General features: G+C 59.1%; 3 protein-coding genes across 3 annotated transcripts in view; 1 reads left to right on the top strand and 2 right to left on the bottom strand.

Annotated features, from left to right (window-relative positions):
• The window catches only part of MAST1 (microtubule associated serine/threonine kinase 1), a 24,882-nt gene extending 16,963 nt beyond the window's left edge, over positions 1 to 7,919 (top strand). The window contains 15 exon segments of the mRNA XM_021704963.2: positions 850 to 988; positions 1,113 to 1,245; positions 1,383 to 1,548; positions 1,647 to 1,748; positions 1,901 to 2,023; positions 2,405 to 2,514; positions 3,257 to 3,435; positions 3,512 to 3,560; positions 3,562 to 3,760; positions 4,098 to 4,304; positions 4,518 to 4,747; positions 5,060 to 5,182; positions 5,300 to 5,436; positions 6,343 to 6,530; positions 6,634 to 7,919. Coding sequence (XP_021560638.1) covers positions 850 to 988; positions 1,113 to 1,245; positions 1,383 to 1,548; positions 1,647 to 1,748; positions 1,901 to 2,023; positions 2,405 to 2,514; positions 3,257 to 3,435; positions 3,512 to 3,560; positions 3,562 to 3,760; positions 4,098 to 4,304; positions 4,518 to 4,747; positions 5,060 to 5,182; positions 5,300 to 5,436; positions 6,343 to 6,530; positions 6,634 to 7,886 — 3,338 coding nt within the window. The 3' untranslated portion in view covers positions 7,887 to 7,919.
• A 541-nt stretch (positions 7,920 to 8,460) lies between these two features.
• Positions 8,461 to 10,911, bottom strand: DNASE2 (deoxyribonuclease 2, lysosomal). The gene is made up of 6 exons (XM_021705376.1): positions 10,646 to 10,911; positions 10,349 to 10,526; positions 10,181 to 10,259; positions 9,698 to 9,862; positions 9,411 to 9,608; positions 8,461 to 9,005 (listed from the first exon to the last, which is right to left on the bottom strand). Exons 1-6 carry the CDS (start codon positions 10,738 to 10,740, stop codon positions 8,647 to 8,649), a joined length of 1,074 nt encoding a protein of 357 aa, XP_021561051.1. The 5' UTR covers positions 10,741 to 10,911; the 3' UTR covers positions 8,461 to 8,646.
• Positions 10,912 to 12,092: 1,181 nt separating this feature from the next.
• On the bottom strand, positions 12,093 to 15,406 carry KLF1 (Kruppel like factor 1). The gene is made up of 3 exons (XM_021705450.1): positions 15,320 to 15,406; positions 13,458 to 14,310; positions 12,093 to 12,268 (listed from the first exon to the last, which is right to left on the bottom strand). Exons 1-3 carry the CDS (start codon positions 15,404 to 15,406, stop codon positions 12,093 to 12,095), a joined length of 1,116 nt encoding a protein of 371 aa, XP_021561125.1.
• Positions 15,407 to 18,479: the final 3,073 nt, after the last annotated feature.

The following is an 18,479-nucleotide window of genomic DNA, read 5'->3' as shown; positions in this document are numbered from 1 at the left end:
AAAGAAAGAAAGAAAGAAAGAAAGAAAGAAAGAAAGAAAGAAAGAAAAAGAAAGAAAGAAAGAGGAAGGAAGGAAGGAAGGAAGGAAGGAAGAAAGAAAGAAAGAAAGAAAGAAAGAAAGAAAGAAAGAAGAAAAAGAAGTTGTGATTAAAAAAATCATATCTGGGTGCTCAAACTATGTCACTAGGAATCTCTTCATCTCTGGACTCTGCTCTTGCATGTGTGGACTTCCCTCTAGACAGGCCCTGACATAGCAGAGTTGTCATCCAGCTGATCACAGTTTACATCATTTATGAGTTCAGCAATCTGTGAAAATAGAAGGGGAAGTCTGAGGGCTGATTCACTGAAGCGACTGGGTTACATGCTGACCCAGCCGCTGCACCTGGAAGAAAATCTGGCCCTTGAAAGAGAGGTTAGGAGTGGATCTTAGGAGACCAAAATACGAATGCCGTCTACAGCAAACCTGCTAGGGGCCAGGGATCTACATTTTAAGGCCCCAGACCCTCAAGATTCAGACTCCAGGAGATCAAGGGCCATGCTCCCAGGCTTTAATCCTGACCAGATCTCACCTCCACCATCGACTCCCTGCATGACCCAACCTCTCTGAGTCTCAATCCCCTCCTGTGTGACATTGGCTGATTAGACTCACTTGGGAGGATGGCTAAGAGGAGAGAAGCCTGGTAGAGGGCACTCCCCATGGGACCTGGGGAGGGGAGGCCCCTCTCCAAGCTGCAGTTGTCCTTGGCTGTAAAATGGGAGCCGTGTGAGGTGAGGACTTGGTGGCTGGTGAGTGCTCAGCTCTGGGCTGAGGGTGCCTCCCTCTTCACATGGGCCAACTCCTTCCCCACAGGGGGGGACTGCGCCACCCTGCTGAAGAACATCGGGGCGCTGCCCGTGGAGATGGCCCGCATGTACTTCGCAGAGACAGTCCTGGCACTGGAGTACCTGCACAACTACGGCATTGTGCACCGGGACCTCAAGCCTGACAAGTGAGCCTCTCCTATCACTTCATTCCTGCCCCTCGGGCAGCCCTGGCCTGAAAGGACCAGGAATGAAGTGGACGCGGGCCTCACTTCTGAGACCCCCGCCCCCCAACACACACACTCATTGCAGCCTCCTCATCACCTCTATGGGGCACATCAAGCTCACGGATTTTGGCCTCTCCAAGATGGGGCTTATGAGCCTCACCACCAACCTGTATGAAGGCCACATCGAGAAGGACGCCCGGGAATTCCTGGACAAACAGGTGTGTGTGCGGTCGTGGGGGTCACCGTGGGTGGAGTGACCCGACAGAACTGTGGGGCCCAGGGTCTGGTGGGGGACTCGGCTCTCCCTCGAGGCCCCTCCTGCGGCCCCGGGCGCAGGCTGACGGCCTGCCCCCAGGTGTGTGGGACCCCAGAGTACATCGCACCCGAGGTCATCCTGCGCCAGGGATACGGCAAGCCGGTGGACTGGTGGGCCATGGGCATCATTCTCTATGAGTTCCTGGTGGGCTGCGTACCCTTCTTTGGTGATACGCCCGAAGAACTGTTTGGACAGGTCATCAGCGGTGCGTGCCTCTGTGGGGGGCAGGGGGGCACGGGGACACAGGCCCACTCAAGGTTTTGTAGGCTCCAAAAGCGACCCCCAGCCCTGCCTTTTCTGCAGATGACATCCTGTGGCCGGAGGGGGATGAGGCCCTGCCCACCGACGCCCAGCTCCTGATATCCAGCCTCCTGCAGACCAACCCCCTGGTCCGGCTAGGGGCAGGTAAGGGGTCTGCTTTTCAGAGAAACTAAGGACTGGGGGCCATTGTCAGAGAGTAGGACTCCAAGTCCAAGTGGTCCGGGGCTATCTGCGGGGTTGGCCTTCAGCGGTCCCTGGAACCACCTCCCCTCCTCCCTCCACCACTCCATCCCCAGGTGGTGCCTTTGAAGTGAAGCAGCACAGTTTCTTTCGAGACCTGGACTGGACAGGACTGCTGAGGCAGAAGGCCGAGTTCATCCCCCACCTGGAGTCCGAGGATGACACCAGCTACTTCGACAGTGAGCAGGGACAGGGGGCGGGATCCGGTGAGATCGGGCCCTCGGTTAGGCCTAGGCTGGGACGCGAGCCGAGCAGGAGACCTCCCAGCCCCAGCCGGATGAGAGGGCTGAAGTTGTGGAGGGGGCGTGGTTGCTCGGAGGCGTGGCCTGGCATCGAGTGCCCTAGGTGGGATCTGGAGGTGTGGCTTTTCTGGAGCCGAGAGTGGGGCTGGGACCCAGCCTGGGGGAGGGGCCTGAATCTGACCCGAGAATAGGGCAGGGGCCCGGCAGGGGCGTGGCCGAGCCTGTGGGCCCGGCTGGAAAGAGGATCCGGTTCCGGTGGGGGTTTTATCTGAGGCGTGGACCCTTGCCTGCGGTTATGGCCCACCCCCCAATCCTCAGCCCGCTCAGACAGGTATCATCACGTGAACTCCTATGACGAGGATGACACCACCGAAGAAGAGCCTGTGGAAATACGCCAGTTCTCCTCTTGCTCGCCGCGCTTCAGCAAGGTGGGCCAAGGCTGGGCTAGGGGTGGGGTGAAACCCGGGGGGGGCGGGGCCTGGGCGGAGGCGGGTCTTTGCTTCCCCTGCACGACGGGTTGAGGAGGCGAAGGGTGGTGGGTCCGCAATGGGGCGGGGCTGAGGAGACAGGAGAGCAGGGTCCCAGGCCCGAGGTCTCAAGCCGGGGAATTACTGAAGGGGTAAGAGATCTGGGGGTGATAAGGCCTGCGGGGGAGGCAGCCTGGGGGTCTTGGGACTGGCCTGTGGCACTGAGTGGAATCTGACGGGAACCTGGACAGATGTGGAAAGCAGGCCCACGGTGGGGCGGGGCTAGTTCTGGACGGGGTTGGGGTCGGGACCTGGGGCTGGACAGAAAGAGGGGGGGGGGGGGGGGCTGGGGCAAGGCTTGGCAAGGCTGGGCAAGATCTCGCATTGAGGAACGGCGTGTAAGGGGGTTCAGGGCCTAGCCGGGGCGAGAGTAGACATAACTGGGTGAAGCCTGGGGAGGTGGGGCACGAAGGAGAGCATATTCTTGAGGGCATGGGCAGGGCAGGGCCTAACTTTGTGGAGTGGGGCCTGAGTTGAAGAATTGTAGGTGGTTGGGGTACCTCTCAGAATTGGGCGGGGCCCGGACTTGGGGGGGTGGAGCGTAGTGTGGACGGGTCCAGTAGCGGGAAGCGGATTGGTTCGGGAGCGAAGGCGGGAACCGGGGCCGGGCTTGCCTCCCACCACCACCCGCCCGCCCGTTCAGGTGTATAGCAGCATGGAGCAACTGTCGCAGCACGAGCCCAAGACCCCGGTGGCGGCAGCGGGGGCCAGCAAGCGGGAGCCGAGCGCCAAGGGCCCAGAGGAGAAGGCGGCCGGCAAGCGGGAGGGCCTGGGAGGCCTGACCCTGCGCGAGAAGACCTGGAGAGGGGGCTCCCCGGAGATGTGAGCAGGGACAGAACTGGGCTTGGGGGCGGGGCCCGGGGGGCCTGTCTCTTCTGACCACTAATCCTTCGTGCAGCAAGCGTTTCTCGGCTTCGGAGGCCAGCTTCCTGGAGGGGGAGGCCAGCCCCCCCGCTGGGCGCGCGCCGCCGTTTCTCCGCGCTGCTGGAGCCCAGCCGCTTCAGCGCCCCCCAAGAGGACGAGGATGAGGGCCGGTTGCGCAGGCCTCCCCGGCCCAGCTCTGACCCCCCGGGCTCGCTGGATGCGCGGGCCCCGAAAGAGGCAGCTCAAGGGGATGGCACCCCCAGCGCTGGGGACCCCGAGGCCAGTGAGTGCTCCCTCCTGCCGCCTCCCCCAATTCCGCAGTGGCCATATAGTGAACATTTCAGTGAGCGTGGTGCTGTTTATGCAAGAGCTCACCCACTCTTCACACTGCAGCCTGGGGATTCTCATCAACATGGGGAACACCCCATATTCCATGCTCAGTCAACAAATGTATTTGAGCGCTCCTCTGTATCAGGAGCTGTGCTAGATGGATATGTTACCTGTTTTCGTGAAACTCACAAGTAAGAGAGAGAAGCGGGAAGAGCATTTCAGGCAGAGGGAACAGCATGCAGGAAGTCCGTGGCCTTAGACTGACCCCTAACCCACTTGCTCTGTTGCAGCTGACCGCCCACGGCCAGGTGACCTCTGTCCAGCCTCGAAGGATGGGGACTCATCCAGCCCGAGGGCCACCAATGACCTGGTTCTGCGCCGGGCGCGGCACCAACAACTGTCAGGAGACCCCGCAGTGGAGAAGAGACCTTCTCGAACTGGGGGCAAAGTCATCAAGTCAGCTTCCGCCACTGCCTTGTCCGTCATGATTCCTGCAGGTGACGCCGGTCTCCACGTAGCAGGGGAGGGGCTGTCTCCATTTGTGCCAGGATAGGCCAATGAGAACACTGTATTTTCCCTGTCCACAATGATTGGCTCTGGGGTGGACCAATGAGAACCCTGGGACTTTGACTTGGGAGGAATGAGGAGCAGCTACAGGGAGAGATGTATCTTGTTGGCCCCAATCTCTGATTGTGATTCTTTGTTTGCAGTGGACCCCCATGGAAGCTCACCCCTGGCCAGTCCCATGTCCCCACGATCTCTCTCCTCTAACCCATCTTCACGGGACTCCTCACCCAGCCGGGACTACTCACCGGCTGTCAGTGGACTCCGCTCCCCTATCACCATCCAACGCTCTGGCAAGAAGTACGGCTTCACACTGCGTGCCATTCGGGTCTACATGGGTGACTCGGATGTCTACAGTGTCCATCACATTGTCTGGGTGAGCACACATGCTTGGAGTCTATGTCCGGAGGTGGGGGGTGGGTGGAGGGGAAAGAAGGACCTCCAGGGATGAGGGACAGCTCAAATTGTAGAACCAGGACCTGGATAAGAGTCCTCTGTGACCTGTGCTCTCACTTCCCTTTCTGAGCCTCAGTTTCTTCATTTGTAAAATGGGGAGGATGATTACTGTTTCATTAGGTGTTATGAGGATTGCTGCGCATGCAGAGTTAGGCGTCTGGCACAGAAGCTCAGGGAGCTTTCTTTGTTACCAATCCTGTGACTCTACCCCTGTGGGGTGTCTTGTCCCCAGCACGTGGAAGAGGGAGGCCCAGCCCAGGAGGCCGGGCTTTGTGCTGGTGACCTCATCACCCACGTGAACGGGGAGCCTGTGCATGGCATGGTGCATCCTGAGGTCGTTGAGCTGATCCTTAAGGTGAGTGCAAGGGCGGGAGCCCCGTGCGGGGAGGGCCAGGGAGGGTTGAGAGATCCTGGGGAACTGGAGCTGCCTGAGCAGCCTCCCCCAGGGCATTTCTCCCCTTTCTTCCCCTAGAGCGGCAATAAGGTAGCGGTGACTACAACGCCCTTCGAAAATACCTCCATTCGCATTGGCCCCGCACGGCGCAGCAGCTACAAAGCCAAAATGGCTAGGAGAAACAAGCGGCCCTCTGCCAAGGAGGGTCAGGAGAGGTAAGTGGGGTCAAGTGCAGTTGGCAGGCCTATAAACAACAGCAGGCTGAGGGAACACTTGTGCTTTTGTGTTGTTGTTTGAGCAGTGGGCGGGGCTAAGGTGGGAGGTGGTGAGGACCGGAGAAGGGACGTGCCCAGGAAAAGTGGCCGGCCGGGCCATCGAACAAAAACAAGAGGACAGAGTGAGAAGGGCTGGGAGAGTGCGAGAAGCCAGGAAAGTAAGCTGTGCCAGGTTTCTAGGCTGGGAGAAAAACCTTGTGGGAGGTGTCTTGGGAGGTGGGCAGGGCCAGCACTTGTCTATTAGAGAGGGTGCTGTCCGGGAGCCGGTCCTGACCTGTTGGATATATTTAGGCGGCTGGGGGGGCGGGGCTAGGAGAAGGGATTTCTATGTGAAATGAGCCCCCTAGGCAAGACTGGGCCGACTGAAATAATTTCTTCCCTTAGGGGTAGGAGGAGCTAGGAGAGGTGGGTGGGGCCAGGAGACTGTCGTGTTTAGATCAGAGGGTTTGGCGTTTTGGCCTGGACAAGTCGTTGAGTGGGGGATCTGAGTGAGAGGAGCCAGACAAAACTGAGTCAGGTGAATTTCTTCCTGCCCAGGTGGGTGGCAGCTGGAGAGGGAGGGGCTAGAGAGGTGGGCGGGGCCGCGGAAAGTTGGTTCGGTGTGGATGGGTATTCTCGCTTGGGCTGGGAACGGCCAGAAAGGAATGGGGGCCTGAGATGGGGAGGAGCCAAATAGGACCAGAGTTAGGAAAAGTTCTTTCGGTTTTGATAGGTAGGTGGCAGCTGGAGAGGGAGGGGCCAGGAGGGGTGAGCGGTCCCCAGGGGTGGATGTGCGGCCCTAAAGTGGAAGAAGCCAGGCGTTCTGGAACTTGGTGAAGGGTAGGTGGCCCCCTCTTTGTCCCCCAGCAAGAAGCGCAGCTCCCTCTTCCGCAAGATCACAAAGCAGTCAAACCTGCTGCACACTAGCCGCTCGCTGTCGTCGCTGAACCGGTCGCTGTCGTCCAGCGACAGCCTCCCGGGCTCGCCCACGCACGGGCTGCCCGCACGCTCGCCTACGCACAGCTACCGCTCCACGCCCGACTCCGCCTACCTAGGTACGCTCTGCGCCTGCGCGCGGCGGGCCGAGCGGCGCAGGGTGGCGGGGCTGTGCCCTGGCTGTGCCCCCGGCGCGCAACAGCCCCTCTCGCCCACCCGCAGGCGCCTCCTCCCAGAGCAGCTCGCCGGCCTCGAGCACGCCCAACTCGCCAGCGTCGTCGGCGTCGCACCACATCCGGCCCAGCACGCTGCACGGCCTGTCGCCGAAATTGCACCGCCAGTACCGCTCCGCGCGCTGCAAGTCGGCCGGCAACATCCCGCTGTCGCCGCTGGCACACACGCCGTCCCCGACACAGGCGTCGCCGCCGCCGCTGCCGGGCCACACGGTGGGCAGCTCGCACACGACGCAGAGCTTCCCTGCGAAGCTGCACTCGTCCCCGCCGGTGGTGCGCCCGCGCCCCAAGAGTGCCGAGCCCCCGCGCTCGCCGCTCCTCAAACGCGTGCAGTCGGCAGAGAAGCTGGGAGCCTCGCTGGGCGCCGACAAGAAGGGCGCGCTGCGCAAACACAGCCTCGAGGTGGGCCACCCGGATTTCCGCAAGGACTTCCACGGCGAGCTGGCGCTGCATAGCCTCGCCGAGTCTGACGGCGAGACGCCCCCCATCGAGGGTCCTGGCACACCTAGGCAGGTCGCCGTCCGTCGCCTGGGCCGCCAAGAGTCGCCCCTGAGCTTGGGCGCGGACCCGCTGCTGCCCGAGGGCGCCCCCAGGCCGCCGGCGTCCAGTAAGGAGAAGGAGTCTCCGGGTGGTGCCGAGGCCTGCACCCCACCCCGTGTGACGACCCCCGGGGGCCGGACCCTGGACACCAGTGGCACACGGCACCAGAGCGTGCAGACAGAGGATGGAGCAGGTGGGGTGGCCAGGGCTGTGGCAAAGGCCGCGCTGAGCCCAGTGCAGGAACACGAGACCGGCAGGCGCAGCAGCTCGGGTGAGGCAGGCACACCCCTGGTGCCAATTGTCGTAGAGCCTGTGCGTCCCGGGGCCAAGGCCGGGACGCCCCAGCTTCCTGGTGCAGACTCCAAAGGGTTGCAGGAATCCACGTCCCTGGCGCCTCCCTCACCTGAGGTCCCCCGGGGTCGGGAGTGCTGGGTGCTAGAGGTGGTGGAGGAGCGGACCACGCTGAGCGGGCCTCGCTCCAAGCCCACCTCCCCCAAACTCTCTCCAGAACCCCAGACCCCCTCCCCATCCCCCACAAAGAATGCGCCCAGCAGTGCAGGGCCCCCAGTCCTACCCACTTCCCCCTTGGTCCCAGCCACCAAGCCTGAGGTGGGGCTGACCTCCCGGTGCCCTGCTGAAGCTGTACCCCCAGCAGGCCTGACCAAAAAAGGTGCACCCTGCCCCACGCCTCCAGGCCCATAGCTGAGGGGGCCGCTGGCCCTGCTCTGTACAGCCACCTGTATACATATGTACACATATAAATAAAGTGTGTCTGTGCTGTGTGAGCTTTCTGGGGCTCACCCCACCTCCCCTGGCCGGGCAAGACATTGTGTTTCCGCCCCCTTGCCTGTGTGCGTCTTGAGGTCTGATTACCATCGAGAAGGGAGGTGAGTCTTGGGTGGACCCTTCCTTGTGGTCCCACTTTGGGTCTCCTTTATTTATTTATTTTATTTTTTATTTATTTATTTTTAAAGATTTTATTTATTTATTTAATTGACAGAGAGAGAGACAGCGTGACGGGGAACACAAGTAGGGGGAGTGGGAGAGGGAGAAGCAGGCTTCCCGCTGAGCAGGGAGCCTGATGCAGGGCTCGATCCCAGGACCCCAGGATCATGACCTGAGCCGAAGGCAGTCGCTTAACCAACTGAGCCACCCAGGCGCCCCTGGGTCTCATTTATATACCAGCTGTCCCCAGACCATCAGGGAGAGAAGGGCTGTAATGTTGTCTGGAGTCCCAGTGTCCACTTGAAGAAAAAAGGTTAACAGCCCCATCCATCCACCAATTTCCTTTTATTTCTCAACAGTCCTGAATCAGGTATTGTGATTCTCATTTTGCAGATGAGTAGACTGAGTCACAAGTTAAGGCACATCATTAAGGTCACACAATTAGGCATTAAACTGGGGTTCAAGCTGAAGTCCCAACTGGCTTCTGAGCCTTAGCTCTTACATGCTCTGCTGGGCTTCATGGAGAGAAGGTTCTGTTCTCCTCACAGGGCTTCCAGGCCTTCACCAGAGGCTGGAAGGCCTTCCAGAGGGCTGGTAGCTGGGCACATAATGTGCCCCCACCCCGCTGCTCCTCTCTGAGGTTCCGATTCATGTCACCCACACAGGCCCAGGGCCCTTCTGGGGCTACACACCACTTGGAGTGGTCTTCTGTGGCACTGAAGGCTGGTCCAGCTGGCTCAGGGAAAGCTATCTGGGTCACGTCCAGCACATGCTGGACCCTGGAGCAGTTAGAGGGTAGGATGCCATGAGAGTTTTGCCAGAATTGGACCTGCAGGTTACTGCCAAGGGCTTCTGCCAACCAGCCAGAGTACAGGTCTGTGGAGGATGGAAAAAGGGCATGGGCAGAGTCAGGGTCACTGCTAGGGCCCCTTCCCCTTTCTGAGCTCAGTTTCCTCAGTTGTCAATTCCTGGAACACAGGGAATGACAAAAACTAATAGCCCTTACCAAATGCTTTACATGCATCATTTCATTCATAGCAATCCTTTAAAGTAGATATCGGTGTCCCCATTTCTCAGATGGGTTAAACTGAGGCTCTGGTTGAGTCACACCATCACATAACCAGAAACCAATATGTGAACCCAAGTCTGTTACCTACCTCTCATTTGCTGGTGGCTCTCAAAGAGTCCTAGTCCTTATTCCTGACATGCCCTTAGCCATGGACACACCAGGCACCCCCTCTGCAGAAAAAGAGCTTTGCAACCCTCAGTCTCAGGACTCACCATCTCCAAATTTTCCAAATTTGGCAAAGCTCTGGAATGTGTCCCCTGCCTTGGATGTGAGTGTTACACTGCTGTTCCAGGGGCCATGGAGAACATGGTGGCCCTTGACCGCATCCTCCAGGTAGGGGACTTTCTGAGCGAAGGCCACATCTAGCTTGTGGTCATACACTAGGGGGTAGGTGTAGGTCAGCTGTCTGCCTGGAGGACAAGGGTGGAGAAAACGAAGGACTGTTCCACATTCTGGCCTGGGAATCAGGGACTCACTTTGCCTCCCTGTCCCCACTCACCAATCTTCCAGAACTGAGTGAGGGGAAAAGACACACAGAGCAGGGTCTGCCCATAGGTTTGGGCATTAAAAGGCCAGCTGTATGCAGTGGAGGAGGCGGGTGGAGGGAACCGCGGAACACTGTGGACCAGCCAGAAGCCCCCTTCTTGGTCCAGGAGCAGCACACCTGAACCAGAAGACAGGGATCAGAAGCACTGCTCAAGGCATCCCAACAAGCACATATGCCACCAGGAACACCCTCCATTTGCCAGGGGCCTGGAGAAGGTGTGGACAGTGTCGACACCACTGCTGAGCTCAGTTTCTGCAGCTGTCAATTCTCATAGTCAAGAAGAAAAACAATATTAGTATAATGAGAAAGCAGATGTCCAGAGTCTGACAGAGCACCCCCCCCCCCCCCCCCCCCCCCCCCGGGCCGGGCCGGGGGTTGCGGGGGGAAATGCATAGGAAAACCAGAGCCCTTCCCCCGCCCCAATCCGGGACTCACCCTTTGTGTGCCCCCGGCTGGACAAGTCCTGAGCCCTACTGGGTTTAGGTGGCTGGTCATTGTATAGCAGGAAGGCGAGCTGGGGGGAGATGGATGGGGCAACTTTAAATTTCCCTCCAGGCTGGGCCCTAGAGTCTCATCCCAGGTTCAGCCCAGGAGCCCCTTCACCTGGCTGGCGTTCTGGTACAGCGGCAGCAGGCTGCGGCCCACGGCCCCCGCCGAGCTGTTGATGGACCCCGCGCCGTCGCGCCAGCCCCCTGAGTCCTTATCCATGTACTTGTATCGCAGTCCGCTCTGCGCCGCTTTCCCGGGCCCGCTCTGGGCTGGCAGCTTGTAAACGACGAACCTTGAAGTTGAGGAATGGGAGAAATGGAGGGAGGGGAAGAGAGGGAACCCCAGGCTTCACCCAGTTGCGGTGCACCCCCCAGGCCAACCTCGGGGGATGGTCGGCGCCTGCGCACTCACCAGTCCACAGGCTGTCCCGAGTCTCCGTAGCAGGTCAGGGTCCTTACTGGCACCCACAGCAGCGCGGCCAGGAGCATCGGGCTCAGCGTGGCCATGGCGCTTGGGTCCAGGAATCTGTGTTGGGGCCCGGGTCGCCAGGTCACGAGCTGGGCCGGGCCGGTCCCTAGTCGACTTTCACTTCCCCAGACAGGCGTGGGAACCCCAGCCGGAACCTCACGAGGATGGAGACTGCCCGCGAGACAGAGAAGCTGAAATTTGAAAGTCAGTTCGGGGCCCTCTGGGGGCGGGGCTTCCTTTCTGACCGTCACTCCCCTCGGGCACCTCCACGCGCTTCCGGCGGACTCAACTCTTGATATACTCCACCCACCCGTCCGGCTCGGGCCACGCCTCCTATGACCCCTCTCCCGCCTCCGACTCCTTTCCTGGCCAATCATAGCTCACATCCCTCCGCTAGGCCCCGCCTCCGTCTCTTTCTACTGTGGCTAGTCTCAAACCGCTCTCTTCCGTTAGCACCCCGCTGCTCCGGCTCCTGGGTCAAACGCAGATTTGGATTTTTTCCTTTCCTGTCTTACAACCTGAGGTCTAACTCTTGTGAATTTTGCTCTTTTAAGGGGCGCTTGTGCTCCTGATCCTCCCCCTTTTTATTCCACATGTTTTCCTGGGGCCCCCTGAGGTAGCTATTCAAGGGAATATTTTGGATCGGGTCACGGTGGAGGGTGATGGGGCAAGGCTGAGGGCTGGGGACCGAGGGAGACGGTCCCAGTGAATGTACCTGGGGTTCAAGGCAGGAGACAAGGACGATTTAGGCTAATCTGGGGGTGTGACCGGGAGGGGCGGCAAAGCCTCCAGTGCCAAGAGGGGTCGCTGAAGTTTACATGAGGGTGTGAAGGTGTGTATGGCCCCCCAAACTCACCCCTGAGAGTAAACTTCCTCCCATCTTCCAGCAGCCAAAACCCACAAAGTCAGGCCAACGCTGAACCTTTATCTGGGAGGGGCATTGGTACAGGACCCATAACCATTCACAGCAGATCCAGCCACTATGCAGAGCTTCATTAGTCAAGGTGTGAAGCCCCCTTCTAGGCCCAGGGTCTTTGGGAAGCCTCACCCCACAACCACTCCCACTGCCCAGGGCCTCTTGTAAGCTGGTCTGAGGGTCCAGCTCTCTGAGGGTCTGTCTCTCTGTCCGAAATGTCTGAGTGTCCAACTGAGTCCGTTTATTTGGAGGTCTCTCGGTCTTGCTGTATCTGTGTAGCTCTGTGGCTGAGGACGTGTGGGAGCTTGGGTTGGAGGCTCCCCCAGTCTGTCTATGGGCCAGTCCTTGATCTTTGGGTGGATCTGTGGGGCCGCGAATCCAGGAGAGGGCCCGTCCGAGGGAAAACCACCCTGTGTGGATCTGCTCTTGTTCCATCCCCAATCCCCTGGACGGGTCCAAGTGTTGGGGCAGGGCTCAAAGATGACGCTTCATGTGCAGGGCCAGGTGATCGGAGCGTGAAAAAGCGCGCGGGCAGAGCTGGCAGCGGAAGGGGCGCTGTCCAGTGTGCTTCCGGTAGTGGCGGGTCAGTTCGTCCGAGCGCGCGAACCTCCAGCCACAGCCGTCCCACGTGCAGGCGTAGGGCTTCTCCCCTGGGGGATGGGTGGGGGATGAGGAAGCCTTGAGCGCCACTATCCGCCCCACCCCTCCCCGGTCTGCCTCTGCATCTATCTGGTCGCACTCCTTTGCTCAGCCTTGGTCCGTACTGGGGTGAGGCAAGTGAGGCGCCCCAGCACGCAAAATGTAGGGACTCAACTCTCAGGGGAAGGCCCTGATTCTGCACCCACGTCCTGCCTCTGCGACCTCAACCCCTCTGTACCTGCATGTGGCGCCAAACCCGTTCTCATTTCCTGGACCCAAGTCGTGTCCCCTACCCCACTGGCTTCATTTACTGTTCCCTATTACCCTGCCTTAGAGTCCTAAAGCCATCCCCACCTTCGTCCTTTGGCTTGGCTCCCTGTGTTCCAGCCCCGCCCTGGGGACCCTCCAGCTGCTGCCTAATTCTGCCCGCCCCCCCCCCGACCCCCCGGCCTTGACCCTTGGGCCTCGAAATCCAGGCCCAGTCCCCGGTGATTGTTCTCTCCCCAGGCTACTCCTGGCCTCTCCCCACGCGTCTCTGCGCAGGAAGGTACACATAGCCCTGTGGGGACTCCTAAATTCAGGCTTCACCCTTCCTCCTCCCCCCAGCCTCTATTCCACAGCCCCGCCCCGTCTTAGGATCCCTGGGACCCAGCTTTCTACCCCTATGCCCATCCTCCTTTCTATTCCCTCTATCCTCCTGGACCTGCCTCGGCTTCTGGGCTCCGGAAACTGACTCTGGCCCTGCCTCTCCTCCTAAGTGCGGCCACGCCCCCTACAGTCTGGCTCCGCCTCCCCGGCAAGCAACACACGCTTTATACTCCTGGCGGCTAACTCCGCTCTCGGTTGGCCCCGCACCTGAACCCTCTGTCTTTGACCCCGCCCCTGGCATTCCAAGCTTGTCCCTTCTCCGCAGTCCCTCCTCTAGCCCGCCCCCTTTGTCACTTGCCAGGCTTTCTGCTCTTTAGCCCTTCCCCTGCCCAGGTCTTACGCGTCTCTTCCCTGAGACGCTCCTCAGGTTCCCCAGGTTGTCTCCGTGCCCCTACCCGGCTCCCGGGGTCCCAGGCCGGCTCCCAGCTCCCTCTGCCCTGCCCGTGGCTCCGAAATTCTGCTTTAACTCCGCCACTTGCTCGGGTTTTCCAGCTCCCCAGCTATTCCCTGGTCCTGAGGCCCATCCTCCAGCCCCGCGCCCCGCTCCCTCACCTGTGTGCGTGCGCAGATGAGCCTTTAGGTGCGAGCTCTTGGTGTAGCTCTTCCCACAGCCCGGGTGCGTGCATGTGTGCGCCGCCTGCCTCTTGCGCGCCCACGATCGCCGGCTGCGTTTGGATGGCGCCGCGTCCGCGATCCCTCCTGGGTCTCCTGCGGTCCCTCGGAGTCCCGCACCCGCCGTCCCGGGTCCCAGACAACTCAAGAAAGAAGGGGGTGATGTGGGGCCGGGAGCAGGCGCCGGGAGCCCGCGGAAGAGCTGGAAGTGCCCTTGGTACTGCGGCACCGGGTACAGCGCTGGGTACCCGGACAGCAGCCCGTAGGGGGCGCCTGGCGCCGTGGGCACTGAAAGCGCGGTCCTCGAGAAGTAGCTGCCGGAGGAGCCCGCACCTGGCCCGGGGTACACCGGCTGCAGCGGCAGTGCCTTGGGCTCGGGGGCTGGGCCCAGGGCTGAGCCGGCGAAGGCGTCCGGGGCCGGGGCTCTTGGGGCCGGGCGTGCCCAGCCCGGGTGCTCCTCGGGACCCAAGAGCCCAGCCACCAGCCCCGGGCCGCCCACATACGGGCTGGGAGTCTCGGGTGGCGGCGGCGGCGGCGGCGGCGGCGGCGGCGGCGGGAATTGCACCCCGGGGCACTCGCCTGGCGCCAAAGCGCAGGTTTGGGGCGCGCCGCCCGGCTCTGGGCACGAGAAATTGGTGAGAAGGAGATCCAGATCCCAGGCAGTGGCCGAGTCCCTCTCGCCGTCTTCGTCCTCCCTGGGCGCGTCCTGCAACTCCGGCCTCACGTGGAGGGGCAGCCCGGTGGGATCAGGGGGACCCGGACCCAAGTCCTGCACCTCCTCAGAGCGCCACCACTGGGGAGGGACCCGGTAGCGTGAGGCTTCCGTGGACACCAGGGTACCCTGCCCAGAGATGGAAGGGGCTGGATGCCCTGATGGGGGCAGGCTGGCCAGAGGCTCTGGAAAGGGGTCTTGGTTGCTTGTCCGTCATGTCAGTCTGTCCCCCTCCCTTACACTGCACACTCCCTCCAGCCCCCCCAAGTCCGGGGACAGAGGTCGATGGGTCTGGCTGGAGACCCAAGATAAGACTGACATTATCTGGAGCCACACTCAGGCATGGGGGAAGGGGGGGCAGAGCTAGGCATGGAAGGCTGGGTGGGGGGCAGCCTTGCCTCAGTTTCCCCCAGGCTCTCCCTCTCCTTCCCTGTCCCCCCCAAAATTAATTCCCAAGATTAAATTCCTGCATTTGCTATTTCCCCCGATATCTAGGGTTGTCTTACTGTGGACTGCTGCAGTGTTCAGCTTCAAACCTCAGGTTCTTTTTTCTTTTCTTTCTTTCTTTCTTTCCTTTCCTTTCCTTTTTTTTCCCCCCCAAAGTAAGCTCTATGCCCAACATGGGGCTTGAACTCACGACCCTGAGATCAAGAGTTGCATGTTCTACCTACTGAGCCAGCCAGGTGCCCCTCCAAGCCTCAGTCTTATATGACAAGAATAGGTCCTTAGACCAAGTTCAGACTCCTAGCCTGGACTGAGGACCCCCAGCCTTGGGTAAGATGCAGAGCAAGATGCAGACTAGAGGGCGCCTGGGTGGCTCAGTTGGTTGAGCGACTGCCTTTGGCTCAGGTCATGATCCTGGAGTCCCGGGATCGAGTCCCGCATCGGGCTCCCTGCTCAGCGGGGAGTCTGCTTTTCCCTCTGACCCTCCCCCCTCTCATGTGCTCTCTGTCTCTCTCATTCTCTCTGTCTCAAATAAATAAATAAAATCTTTAGGAAAAAAAAAAAAGATGCAGACTAGACACCCCCCCCAAGCTCTAACCACAGCCCAGGACCCCAGCCAGCCCAACTACACCCCACCTGGCCCCACCTTGAGAAAGTCCTCCTGTGTGTCCAGGAAGGGGCGCAAGGTGGTCAGCGTGCTGATGGAGGGCAAGGCGGTCTCAGCTGCAGCCATGGCCGGCTGGTGCCCACCCTGGGCCTCAGGCCTCCTCTCCCTCCGTGGCCTCGTGGGCTCTGAGACACCAATGGCCCCTTGGAGGGCTCCTCTCTGCCCTCAACTGATTGGCTGCAGCCCCTGATAAGAGGCAGGCAAGGCGGGGGTCACTGTTTCTGAGGAAGAGACCTCATCTCAGCCTGTTTAAGGGCTGGGCCTTAAGGACTGACCCCATATATAAAAAGTCAGAGGTTCAGGGGCTGGGGGCTCAGAGGTTGAGGGTTCAGGTGTTGGGTAAAGCGAGGCACTGAGTCCCCACAAAAGGACAGACTTGGTGCCCTACTCTTAGTTATCTTCCTGTAGAAGGGGTAACAGACAGAATGGGGATCCTGAGAAGGGGCTTTGAGACACCCTTTCCTGTGACCGGGCCCCTGTAGCTCTCCCCCTCCCCAATAAACAGCAGCAACCGTGCTGATGGCGGGACTTGGCATGAAGTCCCTGCCAAGCCAAGCATTATCAGACACCCCAGATGTTAGAGCCTGCTATCAGGTGGGGGCCCAGAACAGCCGAAGCTCTGTTCCTGATGAGTGGGAGGGTTGGGGGCTGGGGCTTCACGGTGGGTTGGTTTCAAATTGCCTGGATTGTGAGTTCCCAGGGCCTGAGCCCGGTGCCAGGAGGAGCCCCTCCCAATCAGCCGCCTGCTGTCGACCATGGACCCTCTTGGGGTTGCTGCGTGGAGTTGGGCTGTGTGTGGGGGGGATGCTGCTGTGACCACAGTTGCTCTGGTGTGATGGGGCCGGGGTGGGGGAAGTGACCCCCTCTGCGGGGTGAAATGGGACGGTCGGATCAGGCCACAGGAAGTACCTGAGGATGTTCAGGAGACCCTCAGCAGCCCCTGCTCTAGGCCTGGCTGCTCTCTGATTGCTGCCCCACATGGGGGGGGGGGATCCAAGCTTCTACACCAGGCACCTCCACTGTTGTGCCCTGGGAACCCGGGTGGATGCTACGGACACGTCATAGACACCTAGTTCACAGTCATATCCACGCACAGTTGGCAGTTACATAGCGACACAGATTCCTGGCCCCATATAGTCCCTGCACACGGAACTGTGCATCTGCTTGTCATGTAGGCTCTGCACAGACACCCAATTCCCAGGCACAAAAACACAGCTATACACTGGTTACACAGTGATGTGGTCACACGATCTCTCAGACACAGAATTCATAATCGCACAGACAGGTACTGCCACAATCACACACTGTTGCAGAAACACACGGGAACACACAACCACTCACAAACCCACGATGATGTAGTAATGCACACACCTATACATCAGACACAACCATTCAAGGCACTGTAGAAAACCTACCACCTTACATATTCAGGCCCCCTGTCACTGTCACAGTTTGTAAGTGCTCACACAATTGCACAGCTACCAATGCCCAACCATAGGGGGCACGGCCAGTCAAAGACAACCCTGCCAACGTGGAATCTAACACTCTGATAGTGAAAAGCGCACAACCCTGCCCAGATGTAGACACATTACCACAAACCCACAATCAGAGTTGGTGCATCACAAACGCATCACACAAAAAGGCAAAATATTATCATGTGCCACAAAGGGAGCGGGGAAGCAAGTAATATAAAAGCCAGCTCAATGCACCCACTAAGATGGCCATGTAGAGAGAAATTGGAACCCTGTAAACTGCTGGTGGGAATGGAAAATGCAGCTACTGTGGAAAAGTCTGATGATTCTTCCAAAAGTTAAACAATCCAAAAGTTGGACAAGAGTTACCATATGACCCAGCAATTCCACTCCTAGCTTTATATCCCAAAGAATTGAAAACAGGTAGTCAGGGACGCCTGGGTGGCTCAGTTGGTTAAGCATCTGCCTTTGGCTCGGGTCATGATCTGTGGGTCCTGGGATGGAGCCCCACATCGGGCTCCTCGCTCAGCGGGGAGCCTGCTTCTCCCTCTGCCTCACTCCCCTGGCTTGTGCTCTCTCTGATAAATAAATAGATAAAATCTTAAAAAAAAAAAAACAGACATAAAGATTAGTGGCTGCCAGGGGGCAGGGGGAGGAGGAATGGGGAGTGACTGCTAATGGGTACAAGGTCTCCTTTTGGGGTGATGGAAATGTTCTGGAATTAGATAGAGGTGGTGGTTGCACAACATCGTGAATGTGCTACATGCCAGTGAATTTTTCACTTTAAAATGGTTCATTTATGGAGGCACCTGGGTGGCTCAGTTGTTAAGCGTCTGCCTTCGGTTTGGGTCATGATTCCAGGGTCCTGGGCTCGAGCCCCACATCGGGCTCCCTGCTCAGCGGGAGGCCTGCTTCTCCCTCCCCCACTCCCCCTGCTTGTGTTCCCTTTCTTGCTGTCTCTCTCTGTCAAATAAATAAATAAAATCTTTTTAAAAAATGCTTCATTTATGTTATGTGAATTTTGCCTCAATAAAATAAAACGGCTGGGATTAGTGGGTTCCTGGAGAAGAAATCAGAGTCTTTCTTGGGGAGAGATCTCCTTGGTTTGGGATGAGGCACTAAACAGGCCTGTGTGGCTCTAAAACGGGAGGCAAGAAGGGGCACCTCCACTGGGATTTGGCTGGACGCATTTGTCCCCTAGGAGCCTGTGGCCAGGAGGGATGATGGACTTCCCAGTGTGACAAGGCCTGAAACTCAGTTTGGGTTTCCTGGTGTGGATAATGACATCACCCTCTGACACCCACACCAGCTTCAGGGTAGGGAGCTTTGGGAAAGGAAGGGGGTGGGGGAGAGAGGCCACTGGCTGCAGGAGAAGGGAGGTGACCAAAAGAATGAGAGCCATGCAAAATCAGGGACATCTCAGGGTGGTGATGGAATCCCTACTGTGTGAGGAGGAGGGCTCAAACTGTTTTATATGGATGTTAAGGGCAAGAAGGGCCCAGAAAGTGGCAGGGTCTAGGGACACCCAGGCTCCAGGCACTTGGGGACAGGCAGGCCAGTGATCACATTCAGAACACAATCCCACTGTTACTCCCAGCACACTCATTCAGAGATGGTATGTGAGGTAGAACATGATATACACACAATTAGCTAGAATGTCGATGTGG

The sequence above is a fragment of the Neomonachus schauinslandi genome, chromosome 1 (assembly GCF_002201575.2).
Source record: "Neomonachus schauinslandi chromosome 1, ASM220157v2, whole genome shotgun sequence".
Lineage (NCBI taxonomy): Eukaryota > Metazoa > Chordata > Mammalia > Carnivora > Phocidae > Neomonachus > Neomonachus schauinslandi.
Note: the sequence above shows the minus strand (reverse complement) of the source record. Positions and strands in the feature narration are given on the sequence as shown.

Coding starts and splice junctions, on each gene's coding strand:
- DNASE2 (XM_021705376.1), bottom strand. CDS start 10,740: ATGGCCACGCTGAGCCCGATGCTCCTGGCCGCGCTGCTGTGGGTGCCA. Junction 10,260..10,348: donor TGTACCAGAACGCCAGCCAG/GTGAAGGGGCTC, acceptor ATCTCCCCCCAG/CTCGCCTTCCTGCTATACAA. Junction 9,863..10,180: donor CAGCCGGGGGCACACAAAGG/GTGAGTCCCGGA, acceptor CTTCTGGTTCAG/GTGTGCTGCTCCTGGACCAA.
- KLF1 (XM_021705450.1), bottom strand. CDS start 15,406: ATGGCTGCAGCTGAGACCGCCTTGCCCTCCATCAGCACGCTGACCACC. Junction 14,311..15,319: donor CACAGGAGGACTTTCTCAAG/GTGGGGCCAGGT, acceptor GTCCCTCCCCAG/TGGTGGCGCTCTGAGGAGGT. Junction 12,269..13,457: donor TCATCTGCGCACGCACACAG/GTGAGGGAGCGG, acceptor CCCATCCCCCAG/GGGAGAAGCCCTACGCCTGC.